General features: G+C 32.7%; 3 protein-coding genes across 16 annotated transcripts in view; 1 reads left to right on the forward strand and 2 right to left on the reverse strand.

The window, feature by feature from the left end:
* The window catches only part of Kug (FAT atypical cadherin kugelei), a 305,865-nt gene extending 301,504 nt beyond the window's left edge, over positions 1-4,361 (forward strand). For all 3 annotated transcript variants that reach the window (XM_072896201.1, XM_072896212.1, XM_072896222.1), the window contains one exon: positions 412-4,361. In XM_072896201.1, the coding sequence (XP_072752302.1) occupies positions 412-968 (557 nt within the window). In that variant the 3' untranslated portion in view covers positions 969-4,361. The remainder of the gene's footprint in view (positions 1-411) is intronic.
* On the reverse strand, positions 4,054-7,820 carry Trap1 (TNF receptor associated protein 1). Its single transcript, XM_072896344.1, has 13 exons — positions 7,664-7,820; positions 7,383-7,472; positions 7,216-7,298; positions 6,924-7,151; positions 6,652-6,818; positions 6,469-6,578; positions 6,313-6,386; positions 5,890-6,236; positions 5,663-5,810; positions 5,465-5,592; positions 5,206-5,393; positions 4,830-5,128; positions 4,054-4,714 (listed from the first exon to the last, which is right to left on the reverse strand). Exons 1-13 carry the CDS (start codon positions 7,779-7,781, stop codon positions 4,613-4,615), a joined length of 2,082 nt encoding a protein of 693 aa, XP_072752445.1. The 5' UTR covers positions 7,782-7,820; the 3' UTR covers positions 4,054-4,612.
* A 1,484-nt stretch (positions 7,821-9,304) lies between these two features.
* Positions 9,305-25,760, reverse strand: part of Mam (uncharacterized) — a 164,603-nt gene continuing 148,147 nt past the window's right edge. For all 12 annotated transcript variants that reach the window (XM_072896241.1, XM_072896234.1, XM_072896296.1 and 9 more), the window contains 5 exons: positions 23,156-23,500; positions 18,657-18,846; positions 17,562-17,873; positions 16,951-17,205; positions 9,305-16,662 (listed from right to left, as the gene is read on the reverse strand). In XM_072896241.1, the coding sequence (XP_072752342.1) occupies positions 16,418-16,662; positions 16,951-17,205; positions 17,562-17,873; positions 18,657-18,846; positions 23,156-23,500 (1,347 nt within the window). In that variant the 3' untranslated portion in view covers positions 9,305-16,417. The remainder of the gene's footprint in view (positions 16,663-16,950; positions 17,206-17,561; positions 17,874-18,656; positions 18,847-23,155; positions 23,501-25,760) is intronic.

A 25,760-nucleotide genomic window follows, 5' to 3' on the forward strand; every position in this document is an offset into this window, starting at 1 on the left:
ATTTCTCTTGTATCAGCATGATTTGCATAACATTGATGTATTCACCAATTTTATTAATACGAATGTCACAAGTATTGAATTTTATGTTTGATAGCAAACTTATATATTAGATTATTGTAATATATCTAACAGAGAGTCTTGTTAAATAAAATATCATCTATTAACGAGTCTAACAAAGAATTTCAAAATTATATATTTATTAACATTATTATATGACAAAATTAAGAGAATAACAAATTAGTACATAATTAATCTTTTATATAAATTATGCATGGCAAGAAATGTAATATAATAATTGTACATTTTTCATGTCAATTTTTGATATTTCATTAATACTGTGTTAATTATATAGCAATTACTTTTTTTACAATATGATCTTATAGAAATGTAATATTTATCATTTTATTGTAGTACACGGTCCAGTAGATCCAACGAGAGACATCGAGACTCTGAATGAGGATCAGGAGTCGGAATATGTTGGCGATTCCGAGTGCGGGACCGAGTTCTCGGAGCAGTATCATTGTGCGGAGACCCAACGTCTCAATCCCCTCGACAGCGGTGGTGAAGGGGAGTATAAGTACAAGAGCTCCGAGAGCTATCTGCGTCATCCGAATTCATATCTACCGCATTACAATATCCATACTGATACCGAGAACGAGACGAATCCGCTCAACGGTCGTCTCAGCACTCTCGAGTCCGATGAAGAGGAAGATGATGTAGTGCCTTATGGTTTTCCAAGCACCCGCAACCGTAACCGATGCCACAAGGTAGTTGTCGAGGACGACGAGATCGGCTCTGTTATCACCACTTTGGAGGAAAGAAACTCGTTATTGGGCGGTGCCACGAGTAACAGTGATCTCTCCACGAATCTGTGCGAGATCGACGATTCCGAATATGAGATCGCGGATCAGAAGAGCAACGGGCGCTTGTGGCTGTCAGGGAACGGCATCACGCAGACCTCGGTGTGACAAACGAAGTTAGATGAGGATAGACTTAAGCGTGCGGGAGCGTGTTTTTCAGTGTTTGTACGATCGAGACACGCGAATGTCTGTGAATATGCAATTTTGTACATAAGTGTTATATCGCCGATAAGATAAGACAGTCTGTACAGGCAGCTCTATGAAATAAGAAACTGGTGTGCGCGAACGAAACTGACGCAGCGTATTTTGACACATGTATACTCTGTCCAGCAAGACAATATCCTTTGGGAATATATGGACAAAATAGAGATCACGTGATATACTACTTAGTATCATATGTTGGCAGTACGACGATGTGGAGGATTTCCTGCATAAAACGAACGAGTTTTGAGCCAGGGATTTTCTCTTGCTGGACAGAGTATACAATATATCGTCGCGAAAATATATCACGCCTGAAAAATCTCCTCCTATACAGGTAGAGTTCAAGCATCAGCGTACTTAATCCTATAAAACTAATCGTGAATAGTCGTTATATGTTTTACAATCGCTAACAATGCGTGCATTACGTCATACCCGAAAGGGACAAAAATCTGATTTTTATTTTATTCATTTTACTTTGGTTTCATCACATTGCCAGAGATACACATCATATATATACATTTGTTATAGTAATATATTTCTAAATATTTTGGAAGAATTTAGAATACGATCAAGAGACGTTATTTTTTTATGACTTGGTGGTAGAAAAATAGATATCTGAACGTATATGCTTTTTTCCATTTCTATTCTCAAGCCTTAATATTTTCTCATCTAGTTGCAAAGTGTTATGCACATTCAACATTTGCTTAATCAAGAAATATGCATATCGCATATTGAGTAATGCTACACACTGAATATTATTCTTAATATTATTTCATTTTCACGTAACACGATAATATTTCTTTCGACTCTACCAAGGAGATGAGATTTATTGAAGAAAAATAAAATTTAGAGCAGCTCTACAAGCACATATATGCATAAGAAATGATCTTGATTAAGGAGTGGAAAATTTTTATTACTCGAAAAAAAAAAAACGTAAAGCTAATCGCGACCATGTCGTCAGACCAATGACTATTATTTAATGATCTATCATTTAAATTTAACATGTTAATCCAACAACTATATAATTCCAAGTGCAAAAGATACATAGGCACATTTATGTATTTTTACTATTTGCTAACTGACTTTATTTTGGTTACGTATAAATGAACCGACGGACTACTTAATAGTACATATATTAAAAGTAGCAGATTTAGCATGTAAGTAAATGGACTCTAGTGAAAAAAACAGCCTGCCCCGTGGAGCGATATGCGTGGCTACTATGCGTGTCTATTGCAGTAAAAGAGGTGCAGGTTAATAGTTAAAAGATATAATGAAATATTTTTACTGTGATGATAATAATGTTTATACGATGATCAAATACTATATAACTTGTATCATAATAATAATGTTAATTATCCAACGTTTTATAACTGAAAACATATAAAACTAATAGACAGAGTCTTTTAAGAGGAGAAAATAAGATTTGCAATAAGGGAGTTGATAACAAATTATACTGACTTGATATATGTCAGGTAATTCCGTCGCGACGCGACTCAAAATACATATAAACAATGCTGTGTAGAATATATCCACACAAGCATAATATATGTAAATCAAGGTCAGTAAGGACTTGTTACGACTTGTTTCCCTTAATGTCCAAACTAAAAATCCCATTTTGCCCATATCGGCAGCTAATACTATGTCTATATATTTTATATGTTTATGATTGAAACTTGGAAAGAAAAAACTGAGATGAGAGAGCGATGGAAGAGGCGATGTTCTCGTCCGCGTATACGTAAGCTAAGTCAACGTTCCGTTTATTTTTAACTCTTTTTCTTTTTTATTTCTTCATTCGTTAGTCACCATCAATACGATCGATACAAATTTACATACATGGTGCTACTATTTACAATATTTACATCACGCTTTATCCACTTTTTAATAAGACTGTTAAGCAGCGCGAGGTATTCATCTATCTATTCATCGCGCTCTTTACCAATCTGCCATTCGCATTTCATGAATCGTTCTTCGATATAGAGACTTTTCTATATAATGTATGAGATACTTTTTAAACTGCCAATTAATTCATAATGCCATATAAATAACGTATTTCCTTCGATTAATTTGTATAAAAGAGATAGAAGAATCGAGGAATAATCTATTATATATCTAACAATAAGATTTTTTACACATTGTCACTACCAGTTATTAGAGTATCTTTCATTAATAGATATTATATAATGGCAGCTTTTAATTTGGTTGAGGCATATATATATATATATATATATATATATATATATATATATATATATATATATATATATACACACATATATACACATATATATATAACTTTTTTATATATGCGTGTAGAATTTTGTTGAGAAATTCGATTTTATGTTCCTATTCTGTAAAGGACGCCAGCTATCCTGCTCGTGGGATACATTAGCGAATCACATTAATAATAATGTTAAACAGGGTGATTTTTACGTTGACCAAGAGCAAAAACATCGCGTCTCTCGTCCTTGTATAAATTAAAATCGACTGTGCTTCTACTTTCTGAAATTTTAGTATATCGCAATGTAAGTTTTTGATGGTTTTTATTTTATATTGGAGTAATATACAAGAGAAAAAAGATATAAAAAAAATAGAAGAGTAATGATGTAGAGAACACAGATTTCATTTCGATAAGCGATATAAAATTTCAGACAGTAATATGAAGCACAGATAAAGCTTACATAACACACATTTAGATTAGTTTTATTTAAAAAAAAATGATGAAGCACATTGGTCAAAGACTGTAAAGTAGAAAATGTGAATGTGACAGCGGACTTTTTATAAATAGTACGCATTATTATTTAGTAATCTTAGAAACATCACAGAAATCCATCTTTTAAAATCTTCCAACCAGTGAATTAAGGAGAGTAAAAGCGATAAAATTTGAATTCAAAATATATATGTATAAAATAATTTATATATGTAATTTTCGCTATTATTGCTTCGGGCCTACTTCTGTTCGTGAGTTACGTAGTCCAAAAAGTTACAAAGAAAATAGAGTGAATAATTTTATTGAATTTACATATTTTATAAAATAATTTTACAAAATTATTTATTGCTTACCACTTTCTTTTAAACAGTTAGAGTGAAACGTTTTGAGAAACATAAATCGTGAAGAAAAGCATGGAAAATATGGGTACAATTTCTAAATTCGCCACTCCTAGCTCTGCTAATAGAATACATATCGATATCATGGAATCATTCAAGAAAATGAGGAACTTGACTTGTTATTATTGTAAGGCTATAATTAATTTGTACAAGATCAACCTATTGTAATAAAGAAACCAATCTTGCCTATAATAAGTTATATCTCTCTATTTTACAACTAACGATCTTATTGTTGAATAAAATGGATAATTTATTGGTACTTTATTACGATATCTTGGGACAGTCGACGTTCTTCTGTGATATGGAAAAAAGAAATGTTTTATACATTTATAAAGATATATATAAAGGGAAAAATATTCTTTTACTTCCAAGTCATAGAACAATGTTGGTTGTCCACGTTTTTGAGGTATCGATATGATCCTTCCCTCTAATATAAAATGCAATTATTAATATTTTTGCAATGCTAACGTAAGTAATTCATTCATTGGAGTCAGTAAAATACGAGGATCTTCTATTAGACCAGCTCCAACCATAGCACTGATAAACAACTACAACGTTAAAAAATTTTTATGAAGTATATATAAAGTATATATAAAATATATATATAACTTGATATATTTAAAATGTAGTTTCAAAACATAATGTATTATTAATATAACATACCTGTTGTATCAGACGATCAGCTAATTCGGTATCTGTAGTAGTCAGCTTACATAACTTTTTGATAAGAGGATGATTTGGATTTATTTCAAAACGCGGTTGAAGAATAGAATATTGCATTTCTTCGTTCATTTGATGGCTCTTTGTACGAATAAAATGCCTTGCAGTTGCCATATCTTGTACAGTTACAACGCAAGGATGTGATTCTAATCGGTTCGTCATCTTAACGTCAAAGGCCTTTTTGTGAAGAATCTTCTTCATATAATTAACAAGATTATCCAGTTCGTCTTTATTTATAATACCTATTGAAAAGAGATATGCAAAAAGAGTTTTCTTTCGTATTTAATAATCCAAACTAATTTACAAGTATGATACTTACCTAAATTTTCTGGTTTATTTGCTTCTGTATCATCTCGCATTTCTTTCTCCACAGAAGTCAAAAAGTTAGATTTATACTGTCTCAGATGCATCAATACTAATTCATCGTATGGTTCATAACAAAATAGTACTTCAATGTTTCGTTTTTTTAAAGATTCATAATATGGTGACTGTTCGGCTAAAGCTCGACTGTAACATGAATATCAATTTTTTACATTAAATTACATTAGGATAAGTTATATAGCTATATATATACATACCTCGGCGCTGACAGGTAATATATATCTTTTTGATCTTTCGCTAAACGACTACAATATTGTGGGAGACTGACTAATTCTCCTGGAGTAGCAGTGGAAGATTCAAATCGCAAAAGTTTACCTATGTCTTCCTATGGTAAACACAAAAATAATAAATGAATATATTTGATAAAATACATAGAAGATATAACCAATTATTACCTTTTCAGATTGATCAGTACTGGTGACGATGCCCTCTTTTAAGAACAAACCATAAGTCTTATAGAATTCATTATAATCTTCTGGCTGCTTTGTAGATCGCTCATTTAAGAACTTCAGTATACGTGCGGTCAATACATTTCGCAGTTTCCTGTAAAAATTACATACATGTTTATATCGTATGTAGTTATATCACAATATAATGTGATATACAAAGTATTTATTCTTACCCAATTAGTGCACTGTTTTGCAGTAGTTCGCGACTTAAGTTCAATGGTATATCTTCTGAATCAACTACGCCTTTAATGAACCGTAACCATTTCGGTAAGATATTTTCCGCTTTGCTTTTAATTAGAATTTTTCGACTATAAAGTGACACTCCGCTAGTAGTGTCCCTCGCTAAATCAAATAGTCCGGGTTTTTCCTCTGGAAAGTACAATAGAGCCTTAATACTTAACGGCACGTCCGTTGAATAATGCAATATAAATCTTGGCGCATCGAGACAATTTCCTATGAATCGATAAAATTCTGCGTGCTGTAACGGTGTCACATCTTTCGGATCGAACATCCACAACGGCTGCAAAGGAAAATATTTATTTTATAATATTGGATAAAAACAAAGTACAGTAGAGGATAAGGCTTATGGGTGATACCTGAATTGTATTGGCCCTCTTTCCATTCACAAAAATAGGACTGCCAACAAAATTACTGTACTTTTGGATAACACCTAAAAAAATTAATTGTATTTTAATCTCTATTGCGTATAAAAACAACAAATATATATGTATTTTTATCACTAATATACTTACGATTTATAACATTCTCATCACTGAATTCTCGGTTATCCGGTTTCAAGTGTATAACAATTTTTGTGCCTAGCTGTACTCCATCTGCATTTGAAATCTCAAATGTACCTGACCTATATAGTGCATTTATAGTATTACCGATCTAGTATTGTATTAATCGATATTCTATTTTTTTATTTTTTTTACCCATCTGAAGTCCAGCAAAGACCTTCTGCATCTCTTGCAAAAGATTTTGTAAATACTTCCACTTTGTCAGCAACCATGAAGGCACTATAAAATCCAACACCAAACTGTCCAATAATTTTAGAAGTATCAGTGGAGTTTTGTTCGTCTTTCAATTTTTCTAGGAATGCCTATAAAATAGATGTATCATAATTTTTATTTCAAGTAAAAACAATACTTTAGATTATAAAATAAAAAAAAAAGATAAAAATATGTGCTCTGTTAATGATACTTGCCTTAGAACCAGATCGAGCTATAATTCCCAAATTGGATATTAGTTCCTCTCTAGTCATCCCCACACCAGTATCTTGGATTGTAAGAGTACGACTTTGTTTATCAGTGCCAATATGTATCTCTAAGCTTCTGTCACCAGCTATTTGTGCAGCTTCATTGTTGCTTAGGCGTAAATAACGTAATTTCTCTAATGCATCACTAGCATTTGAAACAAGCTCTCGTACAAATACCTAATAAATAAATAATTATGATCATTATCAAATATATTTTCTAGAGAAATTAATATTTAATTACCTCTTTGTCCGAGTATAAAGATTTTGCAACAATTTGTAGTAACATTTGTGTCTCCGATTGAAATTCATGCTTGTCACTTTTACCTATGACATAATAAATATCATACCTTATGTTTAGCTATAAACTACTTAAAATAAACGTAATTATTTTAATTGAGAATAGATTACCTATAGATTTCTCTGTATCTTTTATAATATTATGGTATTCTGTAGTTTGAACATCTGGTTGAGATGACCAATGCCTTACATAATTGCAAACTATAAAATTAAAAATAATATATATTTTTTAACGTTAATTAAAATATAAGTAAATTTAAAAAGTATATTTCAGAAGAATTATTATGACAAAGTATAATGTTGCATAAAATCAGTAACCTTAAAATTTATAACCTTAAAATATAAATATTATAATTTAATGCTTGATCATAAAAATTAACAGATTAACAAACCTGGCAGTCGCCGACATTGTGCTCGGACTAACTTTTCCCCTTGAAAATTTTTATTCAATGATCTCGAAAGAGATCTTCCTAATTTAATACCGTGCTTGAATATCAATACACCGGCCATCTTTCAACTCTAGTTCGTCAGTCACACGTCACATGCCGGTGTTTAAAAATTTCCTACATATTTACTTCGTATTTTGGTCATTTATGAATATATACATTACACATCTTTAATTTTATATATTTTGACTTTCATTCTAATTTTCGATTCATCACCGACCTGTTGTTTGATATTTTTCAGATTTCTTTCTGATATTACTCGATAAAAAAAATTCTGGAGAAAATATTTTTTAATACTTGTGTATATTTTTAAAATTTGTCATAGAAAATAATATCGTAATCCAGAGTTACTTTTTAATTTTTAAAACTTTATTTTTTATATTGTTTGATAAATTATATTGAATTTCTCGGCTGTCTAAATTCTAAGATTACAATTCCAGGAACTATAATATAAAATTTGACAGCTTAAATTGGAAAATTTCTTGAAAATTAAAAAAGGTATAGGTAATACATTTAAAAAAGATCTGGCAAAGAAGGTAAACAAAAATTTCTGCTATATACGTGATATAATGGATAACGCATAACTTTATCGATTTATTTTGGAAGAGGAAAAACAATATAATACTAAATATTGCATATAAATTTGTTTATTATTATCTGTATAATATATTTGAAACAATATCATTCTACAACATTGCATAAAAATATACAAAGACATGAAAAAATGTCTTGACTCTCATTCGATAAAACATGTTTATGAATAATTGCTTAGTACTGCATCACTGTTATATGTAACTGGAACCAAAATAATTCGATATGTCGATTGTGTAAATTGCGGTTGTAATTTGATCTATGTTTAATCGTAAAAATGTTAAACTGAAAGTCACAAAACAATTCATAAATATATTATAAAGATTTTAAATTTATTAGTTATAGGCAAATAGATTGATAAATTTGATTTAATATTTATAACCGATATGAGTTACACAGATATATGTATATTAAAACAAATATCGTTCATAAATTGTTTCGTAAATTTACTTCGTTTGGAAACAAGTTTTAAATTTTTTCGAAAATAATTAATTATTATAATACAACATAATCGCGAAAATGAATTAATTCTTACATACGTTTCTTATGCAATAAAGAAAATTATCCTGGAGAAATTTCTTTCTTGGAATGCGTTGCACAAGAAGCGTAGATTTAATAATTAGAGGAAGAAACAATGAGACACACACTTAGGATGTGTGCATTAACTGTGTCATAAACATGTTTAGAGAGTACGTAGGCCAGAAATAAAACTCGTTTTAAAACGTAAAAACTCGTTTCATCATCAATGAAGAGAATCCATTTCATGCGCGTGTTGTCGAATGAATTTCAAAGATCATACGGCGCATTCTCGTACGAACGCAATTATTATTTTCTTTTGAGATCATTGCCCGAAGAATAACAATGCTAATCGTAATATTAATAATGACAATAGTAATAACTAATAATATATAATGGTAATAATAATATATAATCAAAATGTATTATAATATAATAATATATAATCATATTACTTAATATAATAGTAATAAAAATAACTATCCGTAAAAGTATCCTTTATTAGGAGAGATATACCTATAACTTATGTACATATTTTTTTCCGTGCGTGTTAATCTTCACTTCTTGCTTTTTCTTTTTTTTTAAATTACGTATTGTTACGATAATTTACTATTATTCGTCACGGTAGCAACATAAATAATAATGCAACACTATTATTTACATATTCTCGCTTTCTCTCTCTTTCTCTCTTTATCTCTCTTTCTCTCTCTCTCGCATTTTCTTTCACTCGTTCTCTTTCTTTTATTGCTGCCTCGGTCGATCGCGTGCGTTATATGCGTATCTGGCGAATCGCCCGATGATCAATGATGCATCCATTGATCGCAAACGCATATATTATGCCTCTTTATTAATCCTCCCTTGACAAAATTATAAAAAAATTTATTTATTTAGTTACAATATATCGACAAAAATCAAATAGTGATCTAATAATAAATTAGAGAGGATTAAGTCGATCGATGCTACCTATTCTTTTCGAAGATGCGTTTTATATTCATTATTAACAATGAATATATAAGTTAAGCATTAATAATAAATATAAAACGATCATCACATAAAACACACACACGCACGCACACACACACGCAACGCACACGCACACGCACAAACACGCACGTCCTCGCGTCGCGAAAACGATTCGGCGAAAGGAGTAACTTTCGATTGTGCCTTCCGCACGAAATCGACGCAATTTTTCGCAGCTTCCTGAGATATACATATACGAAGATAATTTTAGAATTCGGAGCACATGTCGGCTCTCTTCTACAAAATGACGAGTCGAAAGACGTTTCAATTTTCAGGGTGGTGCATCATTTCGCATGGTGTTACGCGATCCGTCTCGACGCTTCGAGAGCGATTTTCGCTGGACCAGGAAGATTTCGCGGAGAAAAACGTCTCTGTCATATTCGCCTCGAACGCGTCCGAAGGGAGCCGTCTGCGCGATCGTCGATCATCGCAATGACGTCGTCAGGAAAACCGCTCGCTCGATCTCCATTCGCGTCGTTCTCTCTCTCTCATATTTCTCATGTGTCTATCTACTCTCTTTTCTTTCTTATTTTGCGTCTACAATATTTACAGCGACAAAGAAAACGAAATCGATGCATCGTATGTCATCGTCATGCTCTCTTCGTCGATAATCGCTCCATCCCCCCTATAAACTTACTTAATTTTTTTTCTTTTTTTTTTTTAATGTATATGTATATATCAAAACCTTTTCGCGTAGAAATACTGATCCCACTAAATATCCCCCGTGTGATGGTTAATTGATATCTAAATTTTCGACCGACTGTCTTAGAGCGTACAATCTCTTCTCTCGTTAAATTCTTTCTTCATATTTTTTTTTCTTTTTTTTTCTTTTTTTTTTTTTTTTGCGAAAAAAGAAGACCGCGAGGGAAGGAAAGATTGTGGAAAAACATGTGAAAACATTGCTCCCAATGTTCAAAAAAGACGACTATTATAGCGTCCAAAGTTATTATAAACTTTTTGTTTTCAGAATACAAATACAGCATAATTTTGATATATTATCACGTTCGTAATGCTCATTATCGAGAATGAAGATTTCATGACATTACGAGCATCCCTCGTATATTTCGCCCCGCACACCGTCATAACGCGAAAGGTCAACGCGCTAATTGATATCACGTTTCACAATATATTTTCACGAACGACTCAGCCGTCATTATTGTTGGAGAATTGTTACGAGGAAACGTGCGATGTCGGCCAGTGGATCGTTGCTCTGCTTGCGCATTGGATCGATGAAAGCGCAGCTCGTGCGAAACGAGCCGCGACTGGCTCAGAATAACGGCTGTACCAGGTATATTCTAAATGACGACGCTAACGATTTCCGGAAATATCCTCTAGGAATGATTTTCCGACCCACTTTGCTTCGAAATCATTAAAAATATAAACGGGAATCCGGAACGATATTTCCGAAGCGCGTAATGCGATTAAACGCAGGATGAGGTGAGGGATAGACGTGACGACCTCGTGGATGTGAAAATTAATAAATGAAACTCGTCTCAGGACGACGATAATAACGACGAAATACGTTTCAAGACGCAATTTTGCGCGTCTCGAGGCCACGGGGATGAGAATAGCAGCGGTGTGCGAGCGCTGTAAATCGAACGAGGTCGTCACGCGGACCAACCCTTATCACGATCGTAATTTCATGAGGAGCCGGAACGGCGAATTGACATTTTCAGGGTACGCGATTCTCGCAAATCCTTCGCTATTTCTCTCCCTCCCCCTTCTTCTCGTCGTCGCCACCGCCGCCGCCGCCGCCCTTGTAATCCTTATCCCTCATCGCGGCGCCGACGGCGGCGGCGGCGGTGCCGGCAACGGCGGCGATTCCCCTTGCTCCCATTCTCAGTCTGCTCGTTTCCTCTCCCTCACAGTGATATTGATCCTCCTGCCGCGAGGCCCACCCACGAGTAGCAACGTTAGGCTGCTACTCGACCTAGTGTAGGATCGTAACACAGATCGAGACGCGGGAGCCAGCCGGTCTTCGTTAGAAGATTTTCAAATTATGGGAGAAAAGAAAATAGTTTAAATAATATAATATATATTATTTCAACTTATTTTTTTCCTTTTTTATAATATTATAATATTTAATGTAGATATAACTAATAAACGGTAAAAATCCTTTACAATGCATCGAAAATTTTTTAAGAAAATAACTAAATGTATAAAGAAAAGCAAAATGGGATATTGTAGAAAATCTTGCGTTGCCGATCACAAAATATTATGTATATTCCAATAAGATAAGATGCTAAATAATGCGCATTAATTTTTAAATGAATCCATATTAAGTGATATAAACTATGATAATTTATTTTTATTTCGAAATTTTCTGCGTAACAAACGCGCTTGTATATTGAATTTAATTCGTTTCGGTTGATTATAAATTTTCGTTTGATAATGTAAGGTATAGTACGATTAATAATACGATTTTATTTTTTAGAAAAGTTTATATCCAAGTGAAAAGATATTTTTATAGGAACTCAACACTTTTATAATTAATAACAATTCAACATGTGGAATTTATTCTATATACAAAATGGCCGTATTATTTTCATACGTTTCTTTTATTAATATTTGTAAATATATGTGTCCCAATTATGATATCCTTCAGAAATTAATATGTAGCATTAATTTTCTTCGCTCCAATTATGTCGTGTTCTTTTGCGATTCCTTTATCGCGTATGTGCATATGAGTTTCCGATAGACTTTAAACGTATCCTGAACATCGTATGCTAATCTTTTAATAATTCTATAACAAATTGATCAATTTTTTTAGGCACTGCTATTAATTTTATTTGCTTGAAAAAAGAGAGAGACAACGATCCACTGTGACAATCGACATCAAGCATTTTTGATCTCTTGGTTGGTCCCTAATGCTCTTTTTCCTATACAATACGCAATTTCCTGCCTTTTTCTCTCCTTCCTCATTTGTGCGAAAAGTATAAAACGATAAACAAAGATTAATTTAATGATTGTGATCTTCGTTGATCTCCCCATTTTAAAGATAATTAGAATTAGAGCACTATTTTTTCTTCTCATCCCTTTGTTCTCTATATTTTTTAGATTATATGATGCCTCAATATTTTATAAGACACATAAAATATCTTGCCTAAATGAAAATTTAAAAAGAGATAATAATAATAATAATAATAATAATAATAATAATAATAATAATAATAATAATAATAATAATAATAATAATAATAATATTATTATTATTATTATTATTATTATTATTTCAATCCACTTCATGCGAGATTTATCATTTATTTTTAGCAATGAGTCGCGACAATAAAATTCAATCAAAAATCTTCATGCACATTTTCCGGGGACAATCAAGTATGTGTCTTATGTATATACATGCATATATGTATATCTATACATTAAAAAATGCATAGATACACATAAAACGCATATTCTCGACTTTTTTTTGAAAGTGTACATGAAGACTTCTAATTGAAATTTATTGTCGCTAAAAATTAACGATAAACCTCGTGCCAAATAATAATAATAATAATAGTAATAATAATAATAATAACAACAACAACAAGAACAACAACAACAATAATAATAATTTTCATCATCATCATCAACGTCATCATTATCATCATCATCATCATCATTATCGAATCGAAGAAAATTAATGCGACATATTAATTTCTCGAAAGTAAGTAACGTTTAGGGCGCATATATTTATAAATATCTATAAAAGAAATTCATCCATAAAAAAATTATCCAATAATAATATATAATTATATTTAAAAAAATACGGATATTTCATATATAGAACAAATTCCACATATACATATACATATACATATACATATACATATATATATATATATATAGATGTTGAACTTTTATTAATAATAAGAGTGTTGAATTCTTACAAAATATTTCGTCATTTAGATACAAACTTTTCCAAAAAAAAAAAAAAAAAAAAAAAAAGAAAAAATGTCTTATTAATTATACTATGTATTATACTATTCAACGAAAATAATCAGCCAAAACGAAATAAATTCAATACTACAATCTTGCAAAATTTTGAAGTTGTAGCAAAATAATACACTAAAAATAAAAAAATAACGACAAACAGAGAGATGCTCTAATTCTTAATATCTTTAAAATTAGAAGATTGATCAAAATTGTCAGCATTATATTGATCTTTTTTTACCATTTTGTACATTTTGCACAAAGAAGGGAAGAAAAATAGGAAGTCTTCGTGCACGCTTTCGGCGAACAATCGAGGATATGCTTTTTACATGTATGTATATATGTATGTATGCAATGTGTGTGTGTGTGTGTTTTATGTGTGTATACATACATACATACATACATACACTTAAGCATGGGATTCAATATATCTCTGCTTCTCTATAATACAATTATAATATTAGTAGTTCTTTCTATCTTGGGCTTTTTGCCTTTAAAAACAGTACTTTTGATTAGAACCACAAATCACTATCCTTTTTGTTATCTATGGAATGTATCGTTATTGGGAAAATTAGTCGTAAAAGTTCCTTTTTTTTCTTACAGCATTAAACTGTATTATTATGTTATTAACAATTCTGCATATGAACAATTTGCAGCACGAGTGTCAATTGATTTTATTCGTAATATTATTTGTAATTTTTAAAAAATATGAAATAAAGAGCGAAAGATTTTGATTAATAAAAGAGAATGAGCAAACTTCCTGTTGAAACGCATCGCTAACATGAAATACAATACTTTCCAAAAAGAAATCTTCATTGTACATAGATATTAAAAACTAAAGAAATTTAAAATTTTAAAATCGCATATAGTTTAGTTAAATGTATAAGAATAAGAAACTTATAATACATATATATATATATATATATATATATATATATATATATAAAAAGAAAGAGTATATATACTTATAGTATAATTATTATAATAAAATAAATAGAAACTATAAATATATTATGATATAAATAGATACGACGCCATGAATGAAAAATTTAAAAAAATAGCATAGTAAAAGAAAACATGAAATAAATATATCAGCACACCTGTATAGATCATATTTGCTAAATTTGAGGAATTAATATATTTATTAAATGTTAATCTTGAATGTATGCTACATAGCATTATATCCAAGTTGCACGCAAATAATCATAGTGAGGTAGAAAATGAATATACAGTATGTTTCAAAATATACAATATAATAAACAAAACACTTTGCGCAAAGTTTGAGAAACATTTTAAAAAAATACGAGTAGTTCGTCACATCGAAAATTGAAATAGAACCAATTAAAATTCGTGCTTCAAAGTGTTTTTATGCAAAATTGTTAACAATGTCACAATGTAGTTCAATGTTATAAGAAAAAAGAGAAATATCTGCAACTAATCTTCCTTCCTTCTATTTGCGTTTCCATTTGCATCATATTATCATATCGTTATTTATAATCACTATTATCTCATTATAATGATTATCTATTATGTTTCTTATTTTTATATATTTGGATAAGTTGTACGATTTTAACGTTTCAAGATTCTTTAGTTTTCATCTATGCACAATAGATTTCTTTTTTTGAAAATAATATATTAATGTTAGCAATGTGTGTGTGCGATTTAGTAGGTTTTATTTTTCATTATATATAAGGTGGCGCAAAGTAACCAATTTTTGCGGTCGAATACGTTCAGCCAAGTAAATTCTAATCGTATCTTTATCTAGTTGCGCGGATTTCGACGTGAAAGATCAAGGGAGAGGAGAATCGTTTTGTGGAATGCCCGTCGAAGTCACCGCAAGTGTCGTCGACGCGAGCACTCGAAAAAATTTATCGATCGTTCTCAGTATAGCCATAGGCGAACTTGAAAAAGTAGGAATTCGCGAGTTCTCGTGTTTTTTCCAAGCACGCAATTGTTGCTAAATAAGAAAACGAGAGATATAGAACGATTTCCATGTCTCTTGATATCCTATACTATCATATCTCCGTTGGATTAACTTCTTCGCCTCCCTCGGCGGTTATTATTACAAAATTAAATTTTACTAAAACGTGATTATCTAGAAGAGTGTGAGTCGGTAACCGCGAAAACGGTGACCGAGAATACACTACGACCGGTTGTGGAAAGCTGTCGCACCGGTAGGTAGCGACTGTCACTCAGTCGTCAAGTGTAACAAATGGACTTGCAATAAATGATATTCATATATCATCAACTTGTGCCCATTCTTTCATTGCGAGGTCGAAAATCAGTAAATTTTTTTTACATAGTTATTATTCTTATATCAGATTTCAAAACTCGCACATTTAATTAGATTAAACACGCGATTTTTTAATTCAAAATTAAATTTTTGTATGTCAAAGAAAGATATATTATAAATAAAATTCTTTGACTTTTGGTAATAAGCACAAGAAATCGATTTTTGTAATACAGTAAAGGGCAAGTAGTACAAGTACGATGGGAAGCAGATCGATACGCGGACAGACAAAGTAAAATTCGTCGATTTTGTCGCGCCAAGTATATATTTTGTACTTGATATATGATCGCGTCCCATTGTAATAAATCGACATAACGGCTGACATACCGCACCATACAGCAGACGTAATGATCTCATTACAGAATATCGAGATTAAAACCGGCCGTAGAATCGAGAGAATTAAGCAATTCTTGAGCGCTGAAATTCGACGTGTCTCCCGTAGGAAGATTTTCCAAGAATTCGAGGCTAAAGTCAGCGGCCGCCACGGACGGATCTGTAGTGGCGGTAGGCGGTGGCGGTTGAGGGTGTTGCTGTGGTGGCGGCAGACTCCGCACTCCCGGGCTACCTGCACCGTATTGCTGATGCGGATGCAACGGAGAACCTAAGTATATTCAAAATTTACTAATTATTAAAATTGTTGAATAAAACTTCTTGAAAGAAAAATAATATCTTTTATAATGATATATTCTAATATTACTCGTTTCTCGCATAAACATTTTTTCTTAATGTATTCAATTTTAATATTCGTGATACATATCGAATAAATATCGAGAATAAATAATTTTATGCGAGATTTTATTTGATGTATAAAAGATTAAAAATTAAAATCGAACTCAAATATAATTTTTTTTTGTTAATTTGATCAAAGCATTTTGTGCGAACTACTTACCAGTTCCAGTTACGTTTACCGAATTTACGGAAGTTGTCTGTGACATCTGCATCTGCAATGACATTTGGTTGTTGTTCTGCTGCATGGCTAGCGTTTGTTGTTGGTGCTGTTGTGTTAACAATTGTTGCATCTGCGTGCTGTTAGCCATTCCCGAGCCGGCTATATTACCGTTTTGCGAGCGGATTAACTGCTGATGTTGCATCTGCGCCGCGGTCATTTGCATTGTGCCGCCTGCGCCACCCATGCCAAAGCCACCTATGAAAAATCATACAATTTCATAAAATCCTGTATGTCAATTTTGTGTGTAAATAACTTTTACGAACAATAACAAATTCATCCATTCGAAACGAGTTCAACTTTTCGTGAAATTTTCCGAATATAATTTGCATTTATACGTTTGTATGTAATCCGTCTATTCAAAAATAAATCAAATGTAAAATTTTATTGATAAAAAGCAAGAATATTATTAAAAAAAAATTAACTGATAAAATAAAAGCAGAAATCTGACTGGTAAGTAATATCGTTCCTTTTTTGCGACAAACGCGATATCGGCGACTAAAAGGACCATTTTCTCTCTCTATCTCTCTCTTTCTCTTGTTCTCGGTACTCACCTTGGTGACCTTGCTGATTGAATTGCGATCGCATCTGCGCCTGAAAGCCCTGCTGCTGTTGCTGCATTAGAACGTGTCGTCCCCATTCCTGTTGAGGGCCGCGACCCGCGATACTGTTCCCAAGGTCTGAAGGGCCGACGCTAACATTGGGCGGCCGTTGATTGTTAGTTCTCGGATAGCCTAGCCGTTGATGCATCTGATGCATTCCGCCGATAGCGGCCATCCCGCCGCCACCCATGTACATATTACCACCGGCCGCGTGTAACGCCTGCTGTTGCTGCTGTTGCGCCATTTGCGGCCTCATCATCGGACCTGCGAAAAACATTGTCATAATGTAAGAAACTGCCATTATTGTTAAAATTCGCATCTAAAGGTAATCGTCATTTTTTTAACCCAAATATTTTTCATTTGTTAAGATCTGTTTCTTAATTAGAAATTAAAACTTATTTGCACAATTTTAAAAATAAGTAAACAATTTAAGCGATAATATTGGAATATATTACACATTTGTATTGACGAGAAAAATAATCGTAATTCAATTCTTTTGTCTGTCTCTAATTTTTTTGATAAGATTTTATAAGATTGCATCCACTAAAAATTAGAGAAGAGAATATGTATTAAACGTTTGCAGATTTTTGCTCGAATAGAATCTCGGGAAAACCGGCGTCGAGCCGATCGATAGGAGTCTTGTAGAGGCCAGGGTATATAAGGATAGTTTCGACTCTCCCTCTCTCTGTCTCTCCATTTCTCTTCTCCTTTCTCTCTTCTTCTCTTCACCATCTAGTTTGGAGCGGATCCAGCAAAACGTCAGCATCGCGTTTACGTTCAGTCAAATTCTTTCCGCGCTAATATTCAATGTGCAATCCGCGTCAAAATATTAAATAAAAGTGAATATATTAATACGCATGACATATTTAATTGTTGCAAGTAACAAAAAACATGATTATTGCAAAATTTATTTTTTTTCAATCGTTTGCTTGAACGACGGCTGCCAGTCGGCGGCTCTTATAATATTTATGACATGGAATTATAAATGAAGGAACAATTAAAGCATTGGATTGATGAGATTAAATAAGATTTGTTTTTTTAACTTACCTGACGGTGGCATAGGTTGTTGCGTAACTCTACGCATAGGTCCAGCATTCGCGAACCTCGCTTGCTGGCCCATTCCAATACCAGCGTGCATCATCTGTGCTTGGGCCGCAGCCTTGTATTCGGGCGGCGGTGGCCTTACAACAGCTCCCATTCCGCCTGCCATGTGCTGCTGTTGCTGCTGTTGTAGCACCTATAAAAGTTAAAATACGCGTCATAATTAAAAATAAGAGAACGAAAAAAAGGTACCTTGAATTAATAAATAGAAATATAATATTTCACACATATATTAACAGAAACAGAATAATCTAATGTAAGGAATAAAAAATTATTTTTATCCGAATTGCAAGTAAATGTTGCAGTAAAAAAAGATATCTATATCCATCTTAAATTGCATCCTTTACACCAGGGACGTAGGCAGGCCTACGTTTTGGGAAAAGGCTAAAAATATCTCTACACCTTTGGAGACTATCATTTATTTTTTATTGAAAATTACAAAATTTTTTAACACAATACGGAACAACAAATCTAACATTAAGTATATAATTTAACTGAAGCAACAAATTAAATAGTTAAATACTAAAACCTAACTTTAAATACTTTCGAGCGTCCCTTTAGACGAAGGAATTATATTGCACACAGTTTTATCTTACAATTAGTTTAAATTTGACATAAATAACAAAAAATTAAAGAACAAAAATAAATATTAAAAAAATCAAGAGTTTTTAGTATAGAAGAACATGTAAACTATTAAAGAATGTAATACAAATACTTTAAAGGAATTCTTGAGATATTAATTTTGGTGCGAAAAAAGTAACTCCAGTTTTCTATCATCTACACTGGAAAATTTAAATTTAAATTTCCAGCAGATATCCATTTCTTCTTGGGATTTTTAATCATTGACTTAAAGTCTTAAGGAGGGACGGGAGGGTTCGAACCCCTATAGCTTGGCCACGTCACTGTTTTATATATTTCTTTATATTTCCAAATTCAAGAAAAAGATATTTAAATGTCTAATGACTTGAACATGTAATATGATGAATCCTTGAAAGTTATCTATCGACAGTCTAAAGCGAAGTAGTTGTTTGACATTAATCTAAAAATACCCATTTTCTCATAATATTTAAGAATTTCGATCAGTGAATATACATGCTTTTAAAATCGTTAAAATTACCTGCTGATTTTAAAATTAATCGTTATTTTCTTCGCTTTTCGTGATGTTCTCTCGAGTGAGAGAGAGCTTCTGCCTTTCTAGGCATTACTCGTCTAATCACAGAGTGTTGTTCGATCAAGAATGGAAAAAACTGGCGCGACGAACAAGGAGGTAAATAGGAAGACGAGGCGAAAGAGAGAGCGAAAATATCGGGTGAATGTATCCGATGACGAGAGGAAAGCAACGGTGAAGTTCGTCTCGGCTACATCGTGGTCGTCTTTCTGCGATCGCTGTTCTTTTATTGTGTTATATGTTTCTTTCTCTCGCCATGGACTTTCCTCGCGTTCGCGTAATACCAGGAAGTGAAAAATGCAACATCGACTTGTGCAACAACATCAAATACTATTCCTCTTCTTGCTAATCTTGGTAATTCGCACCGGAATGTAACGATGAACCCCGAACACATTTGCATGACAATACGTTCGCAATAGGTCATCGGTTGTAAACAGTATCATTTAAAGAGAAAAGAATATGCTTTAACAATAAAACAAACAGATTTAAGTAAAAGACAAAAGGGATTAAAAATAAATTTGAAATATTTGAAAAATGTTCTATTTTTTATAACATTGATTCTCAGATAAATTTTTGCCAAAAAAATATCTAAAGTATTTAATTATAATATATTGATTCACATTTCAGTAATGTGAGATTGAATGGATTTCCGCTATGTGTCACAAGCTCGGACAATTCTTAGAACTCATAGATATCCGTTGATGATGCTGTTCATATTGTTCCGTGCACGTTAACTGTTTTAATAGAACGGAATGGATATCGGACTGATTATTCCGTCAATTCTAATAGTGTGAGTCTGTCAAGTAAGAGGTAATTGAGATCATGCATGCGTCTATTTATATGGATGTGTATGTGAAAACCCGAAAGGAACAGACTGCAAAATTCGATAAATATTGCCCCACTGAATCTAAATTTATTTCTTATAATTTCACAATATCATTTGGAATTTTTGTTTTAATTTGACTAAATTCGTTATCTTTTAAATAAATTTTAATACACAATGTAATTTTGTATTATCTTGAAAATCATTATTCGAATAATTATTACGAATAAAGGTTTATTTTCTATCGATCAAATGCATTTTTCTTGAAAACGGTTAATTTTAACGAAATGAAAGAAGAATACCGTTCTCTTAGAGAAAGATGTGAAGAATCTTAAAACATAATTTAAAAATAAAAAAGCCCACCGGCTTTTAAGTTTTGCAAGTTAAAAGACTTACAGGTGATCCAATTCTGGCTTTCCGAGATGATATAAAAAAATCTATCACACTATTTTACAGATCTTCACTTAATAATAAAAAAAAAAAATTTATACATTATTAAGATCTACAAAGTAATATGAAAGTTATTTTAAAAAAATGATTCTCAAATTTAAACTTTAGAGACAAATATCTCGGTAGAAATGCATTATAAAAAAAAATTTTATAGGAATTTATGGGGTTATTTTTACCTGTTCTCTCTCTCTCTCTCTCTCTCTCTATATATATATATATATATATATATATATATATATATACAATAATGACAAAGTAAATATATAATTTAATAAATATCGTAATACAAATATATTAACAAAAATAAGAAACCTATATATAGGTTTTTTTTTCCAAAACGAATATAATGTTTCTTTAATTCATTAGAATTTTTATATTAATTGTTTATCAATTAGGTACATATAAATACGAGAACGTGTGTGTCAGTTAAAATAACCATGTCACATGTAATTAACATTAATTGAGTTCACGTGAATATTTCCGGATAAGATCATTGAGCTGGTTTGGACCGTTCTAGATAATGTAGCGCTCGCTCTCTCGTCCGCAGCTATCTCTGGAAGAGCGAATGACTAACCAACTGTGCGAAATGTACAATTAGTAACTGGAGCACGACGTTGTCTTCGGTACCTTAGCATTATCAAGATAATCTCGTCGCGCGTTGCGACTGATTATGAGTCATCTGCCCAATAGGCGACTCGTTGCGAGATCTAGACGAGTGCGATCGTGTGTACCACGCAATTTTGCGTTGACTTCTCGATGCACGTGTAGTCATGCTCTTATAGACAATTTAGACTTTTTGGATAACGATTCCGTGAGAATAAACGGAACAAATCAAGCTATGAATATAGAAAAAAGAGGGATACAATAAGAGTTTAATTTAAATTAATTAAAAATTTAATTAATTTCTGTCAACTTGATCCTGAACACGTACCTTGATTATAAGAAGAGTATGATTAAAGAAAGATTTTTCCCGTGGAAAATTAAAAAGTTAAAAGGTGCTCTATCAAATTCTCTTTAGAAGAGATCGTGTCGAGTCTCGCTAGAAAATCCCAGAATGAAAGAAAAAAAATCGGAAATGTAGTCTGTACATGTGCAAAAATTGGATTTACAAACTGCTTAGCCTTTGTTTAATGTCAGCAGTTGTATAAGATGTATTATATATTATACGATTTAACAAACTGATTGAAAGCGATCGAGATAGATAAAAGTAGATAAAAGTATATATATATATATATGTATTGACGACACTTAATTTCGCGTGAAGTACGAATAGTCGTCGAAGACGCTAATTCATCGATATATATTTCCGCGTTTTCTTGATCATCAACGGATTCCTAGCACGGAAACTCTCTTCGGCAAAAACTTTTCGTCCATTGTTCCTCGGCCGTGTTTCTCCAGTCTCTGAGAAAGCATTCCGCGCTATTTGTCCTATTTGTGTCTGCTTCTTTCAACACGGCGGGACGCAGAAGTTGCAAAAGACTAGTAGCAGTACCTGTTGCATACGTCGCGGAACTCTCTCTCTTTTTTTTCTCTTTCTCTCTTGCTCGAGCTTAATGTCTTAGATAATGCGCTATCGGAGGTATCGCGCCGCGAGCATCTTACCTTTCTACCTACGTAGACGATCGTCACGGTGTAAGTTTCGCGTTTATCGATGTAATGATTCTTAATCGCCATTTTCAAATAGTGAACGAGTCTCGAATTCGCGTAAGTACGTACGATATGAAACAAGAGTGCGAAAACTCCAAAAGAAAACAATATATATCGTAACATATGTACGTGACAGTTCAATGATAACTGAATATTGATATAATTAACGTGAAAAGATTTTCATTACATTTAATCACCATGCGTTAATTCGTAAACGAAGATCATTTATGTCAGTGGCGAGTATTGCTTTGCGAAACTGACAACACGTTCCAAAACTCACGTCGAGGTATATGTGTTTGAGGTAAAACACCCTCCCGCAAACTTATCAACGCGAGAATGAACAAAATGGGTATTTACCTGTGCGCGCATCAGTTGCTGCTGCTGAAGAAGCTTCGCGTGCTGATGCTGATCGACCTGGGCCGGTGACACCTGCTGTGGATGGCCCCGCGCTCCCGGACCAGCAGCCCCAGGTTGCGGAACTCCACCAGCGGCCGCAGCGGCAGCCGCTCTCTGCCTTAGACTCTGTTGAGTAAAGTTGATGGTCTGGGATTGCGAAACCGAACAGTAGGTGTCGGTCTGGTTGGCCGGAGGACCGGGCTGATTCTGCGTCTGCTGTTGATTGAAGTACATGCCCTGCTGCGCCGCGACGGACACGACCGGCTTCAAGTCGCCCGTGAGCTGCATATGCTGACCGGCTGACACCTGCGAATGAAATTGAAGATTTATAATTCACACTTCATAATAGATCGCGGAGACGAGAGACTGCGCGCGATAAAAATCTCCTGCTCAGAGATAATACGCGTTTCAGATGCAAGGTTACTTTGCGTTAAGACGCTCGTTATAATTTGGTCGAACTTAAGTATTTACACCACAATAATAATAAATAGTGATGTTAAAGTTTCTTATCACGCAAGAGTCATTTATTAATTTTATTTATTATTTTATTTATTAATTTTATTTATTATTTGTAGACAATCAAAACATTTCTCATTCATATAAATGTAGATTTGGTGTACAAATAGAGATTTAATAAACGTCGGATCTTCTAAGACAATATCTTATTGCAGCTAATATATGTATAAATATCAGACAACATAGCTAGTGAAATATACCTGGTATTTAAACAAGAGAAGTTTTTTCAAGTGTGATCCTTTTACGACGTACACTTTAATCTATGTAATAACGTTATTTATTTGAATCGATTTTGAGCATAGCATCCAAACGAGACACGTGAAATTCGTTAATTATGTATGCGTGAAACGCGACGAAAATATTAAAATACTGTACAATTGCATGCTCATCTAGTAATCATCTTGCTATCAATATTTTTTATTTTTCAACGTATTTACTTGTTTTTTTCAAATCTTACCTTGTTGGAAACAGAAGATTTTTGGAATTAAATTTAAAATCAACTAAATTTAAATTCAGAGAGTTAAAGATGTTTTTGGATTCTGAATGTTCTTTACTTTTTATTATTATTATATGAGAATTCATAGTGAAGGAAAAAATCGCGCGGTTTTCCGATGATGGAACTAACTTTACCGCTGGAAAACAGAAATATTTTGTTTCTGGAAAAAAAGCATAATATAAGTAGGCGATAACTATTGTCGTCACTCGAATCGCCGGTAATGATACGGGATGATATTCTTTTATATTTTATATTGTGCAATGAAAGAGGAGAATAAGTCAGGACCGTGTCCCGGACGAATGACCCTCCGACCCTCTGCCGCCGGCTGTCGAACCCTCGTAATCTAGTTGCGACTTTGTATCTCGATAGTACAGACGCGTACAATTCCCGTGTCTCGAGCCCCTGCGAGACTCTAAGCACCGCCAAATTGCGTGTCATCATTTCTATGTTTTTATCAGTAAATTGCACGTTCCGTTGTTGGTCGACTATCGAGTTTACGACAAAACGAGGATACAATCCGCGTCCTGTCCGAAAAAAAGGACATCGCTTCTCTCAAATCTGAGTGATGCGATAATGTAGAATTGTTATTCTGTTATACATTATTATATTTAGTTCTTATGCATATTATTATATTATATTCTACATTAGCGCGCTTGCTATTTGAATTCACTCCTATGAAACACGAACGCTGACAGACGCTTATGCAAATGCACAGGTGTGGAGTCGCTTTCTCTGTTGATAGCCGCTCTCAGGCTACCAAAATTTTGAGATATATGACGTATGTACATAGGTATGTGATTAGCGTATACCTACGTATATCACGTCCGCAAATGCGTTATATACATGTATTACGGAGAGCTACATATATGTAAGACTGTCTACCGATACTCGAGACTAATTATACGCGCAGTCAAGGATCGATATTTAGTTCAACCACTACATATGTAATTACGCTACATATATATATATATATACAGTCGTAGACAAAATAATAATGTCGATAAATCAAAACTTTATTATATATTTAAATAAACAAAGTATAATTTAATAAAATGAAAAGAAAAATCAATTATAATGAGTAATATATTAGAATTTGTATCATTTAATCATTAATAACATAAAATTGCACATGGGCCAAATTAAGTGGATACTTTATAAATGTTTACAAATTAAGTGATTAATACTTTGTATTGTAGCCTTTTGCTTTTATTACTGCTTGTAAACGTCGTGGCACACTTTCAACAAGTTTTTCAAAATAATTTTTATCGATTCTTTGAAATTTTAGTTGCAATTCGTTTAGAAACTCTTCATTATTATGGCGTTTGTCTAGTGGAATTTCTAGCTACATAACTCTTTAAACCCACCTCTAGTATTCTTCTTCTCACAGTGTCTTCAGATATATTTAATTTTAGGTTTTCAATAATTTTTCGTGCTGTTATCCCTGGGTTACATTGAAATTCCCTCACAATTCTTCTATCATCGTCTGCATTTGTGCAACGTCTCGGATCCCGACGGCAAGCTTCTACACTATTATATTTTAAATACTTTACATAA

The sequence above is a fragment of the Anoplolepis gracilipes genome, chromosome 1 (assembly GCF_047496725.1).
Source record: "Anoplolepis gracilipes chromosome 1, ASM4749672v1, whole genome shotgun sequence".
Classification (NCBI taxonomy): domain Eukaryota; kingdom Metazoa; phylum Arthropoda; class Insecta; order Hymenoptera; family Formicidae; genus Anoplolepis; species Anoplolepis gracilipes.

Excerpts from the sequence above, each read along its gene's own strand:
- Trap1 (XM_072896344.1), bottom strand. The coding sequence starts at position 7,781 with ATGGCCGGTGTATTGATATTCAAGCACGGTATTAAATTAGGAAGATCT. Across the intron at positions 7,152-7,215 it reads CTTTATACTCGGACAAAGAG|GTATTTGTACGAGAGCTTGT; the intron begins GTAATTAAATAT and ends TTTATTTATTAG. Across the intron at positions 5,394-5,464 it reads TATTACCTGTCAGCGCCGAG|TCGAGCTTTAGCCGAACAGT; the intron begins GTATGTATATAT and ends TTCATGTTACAG.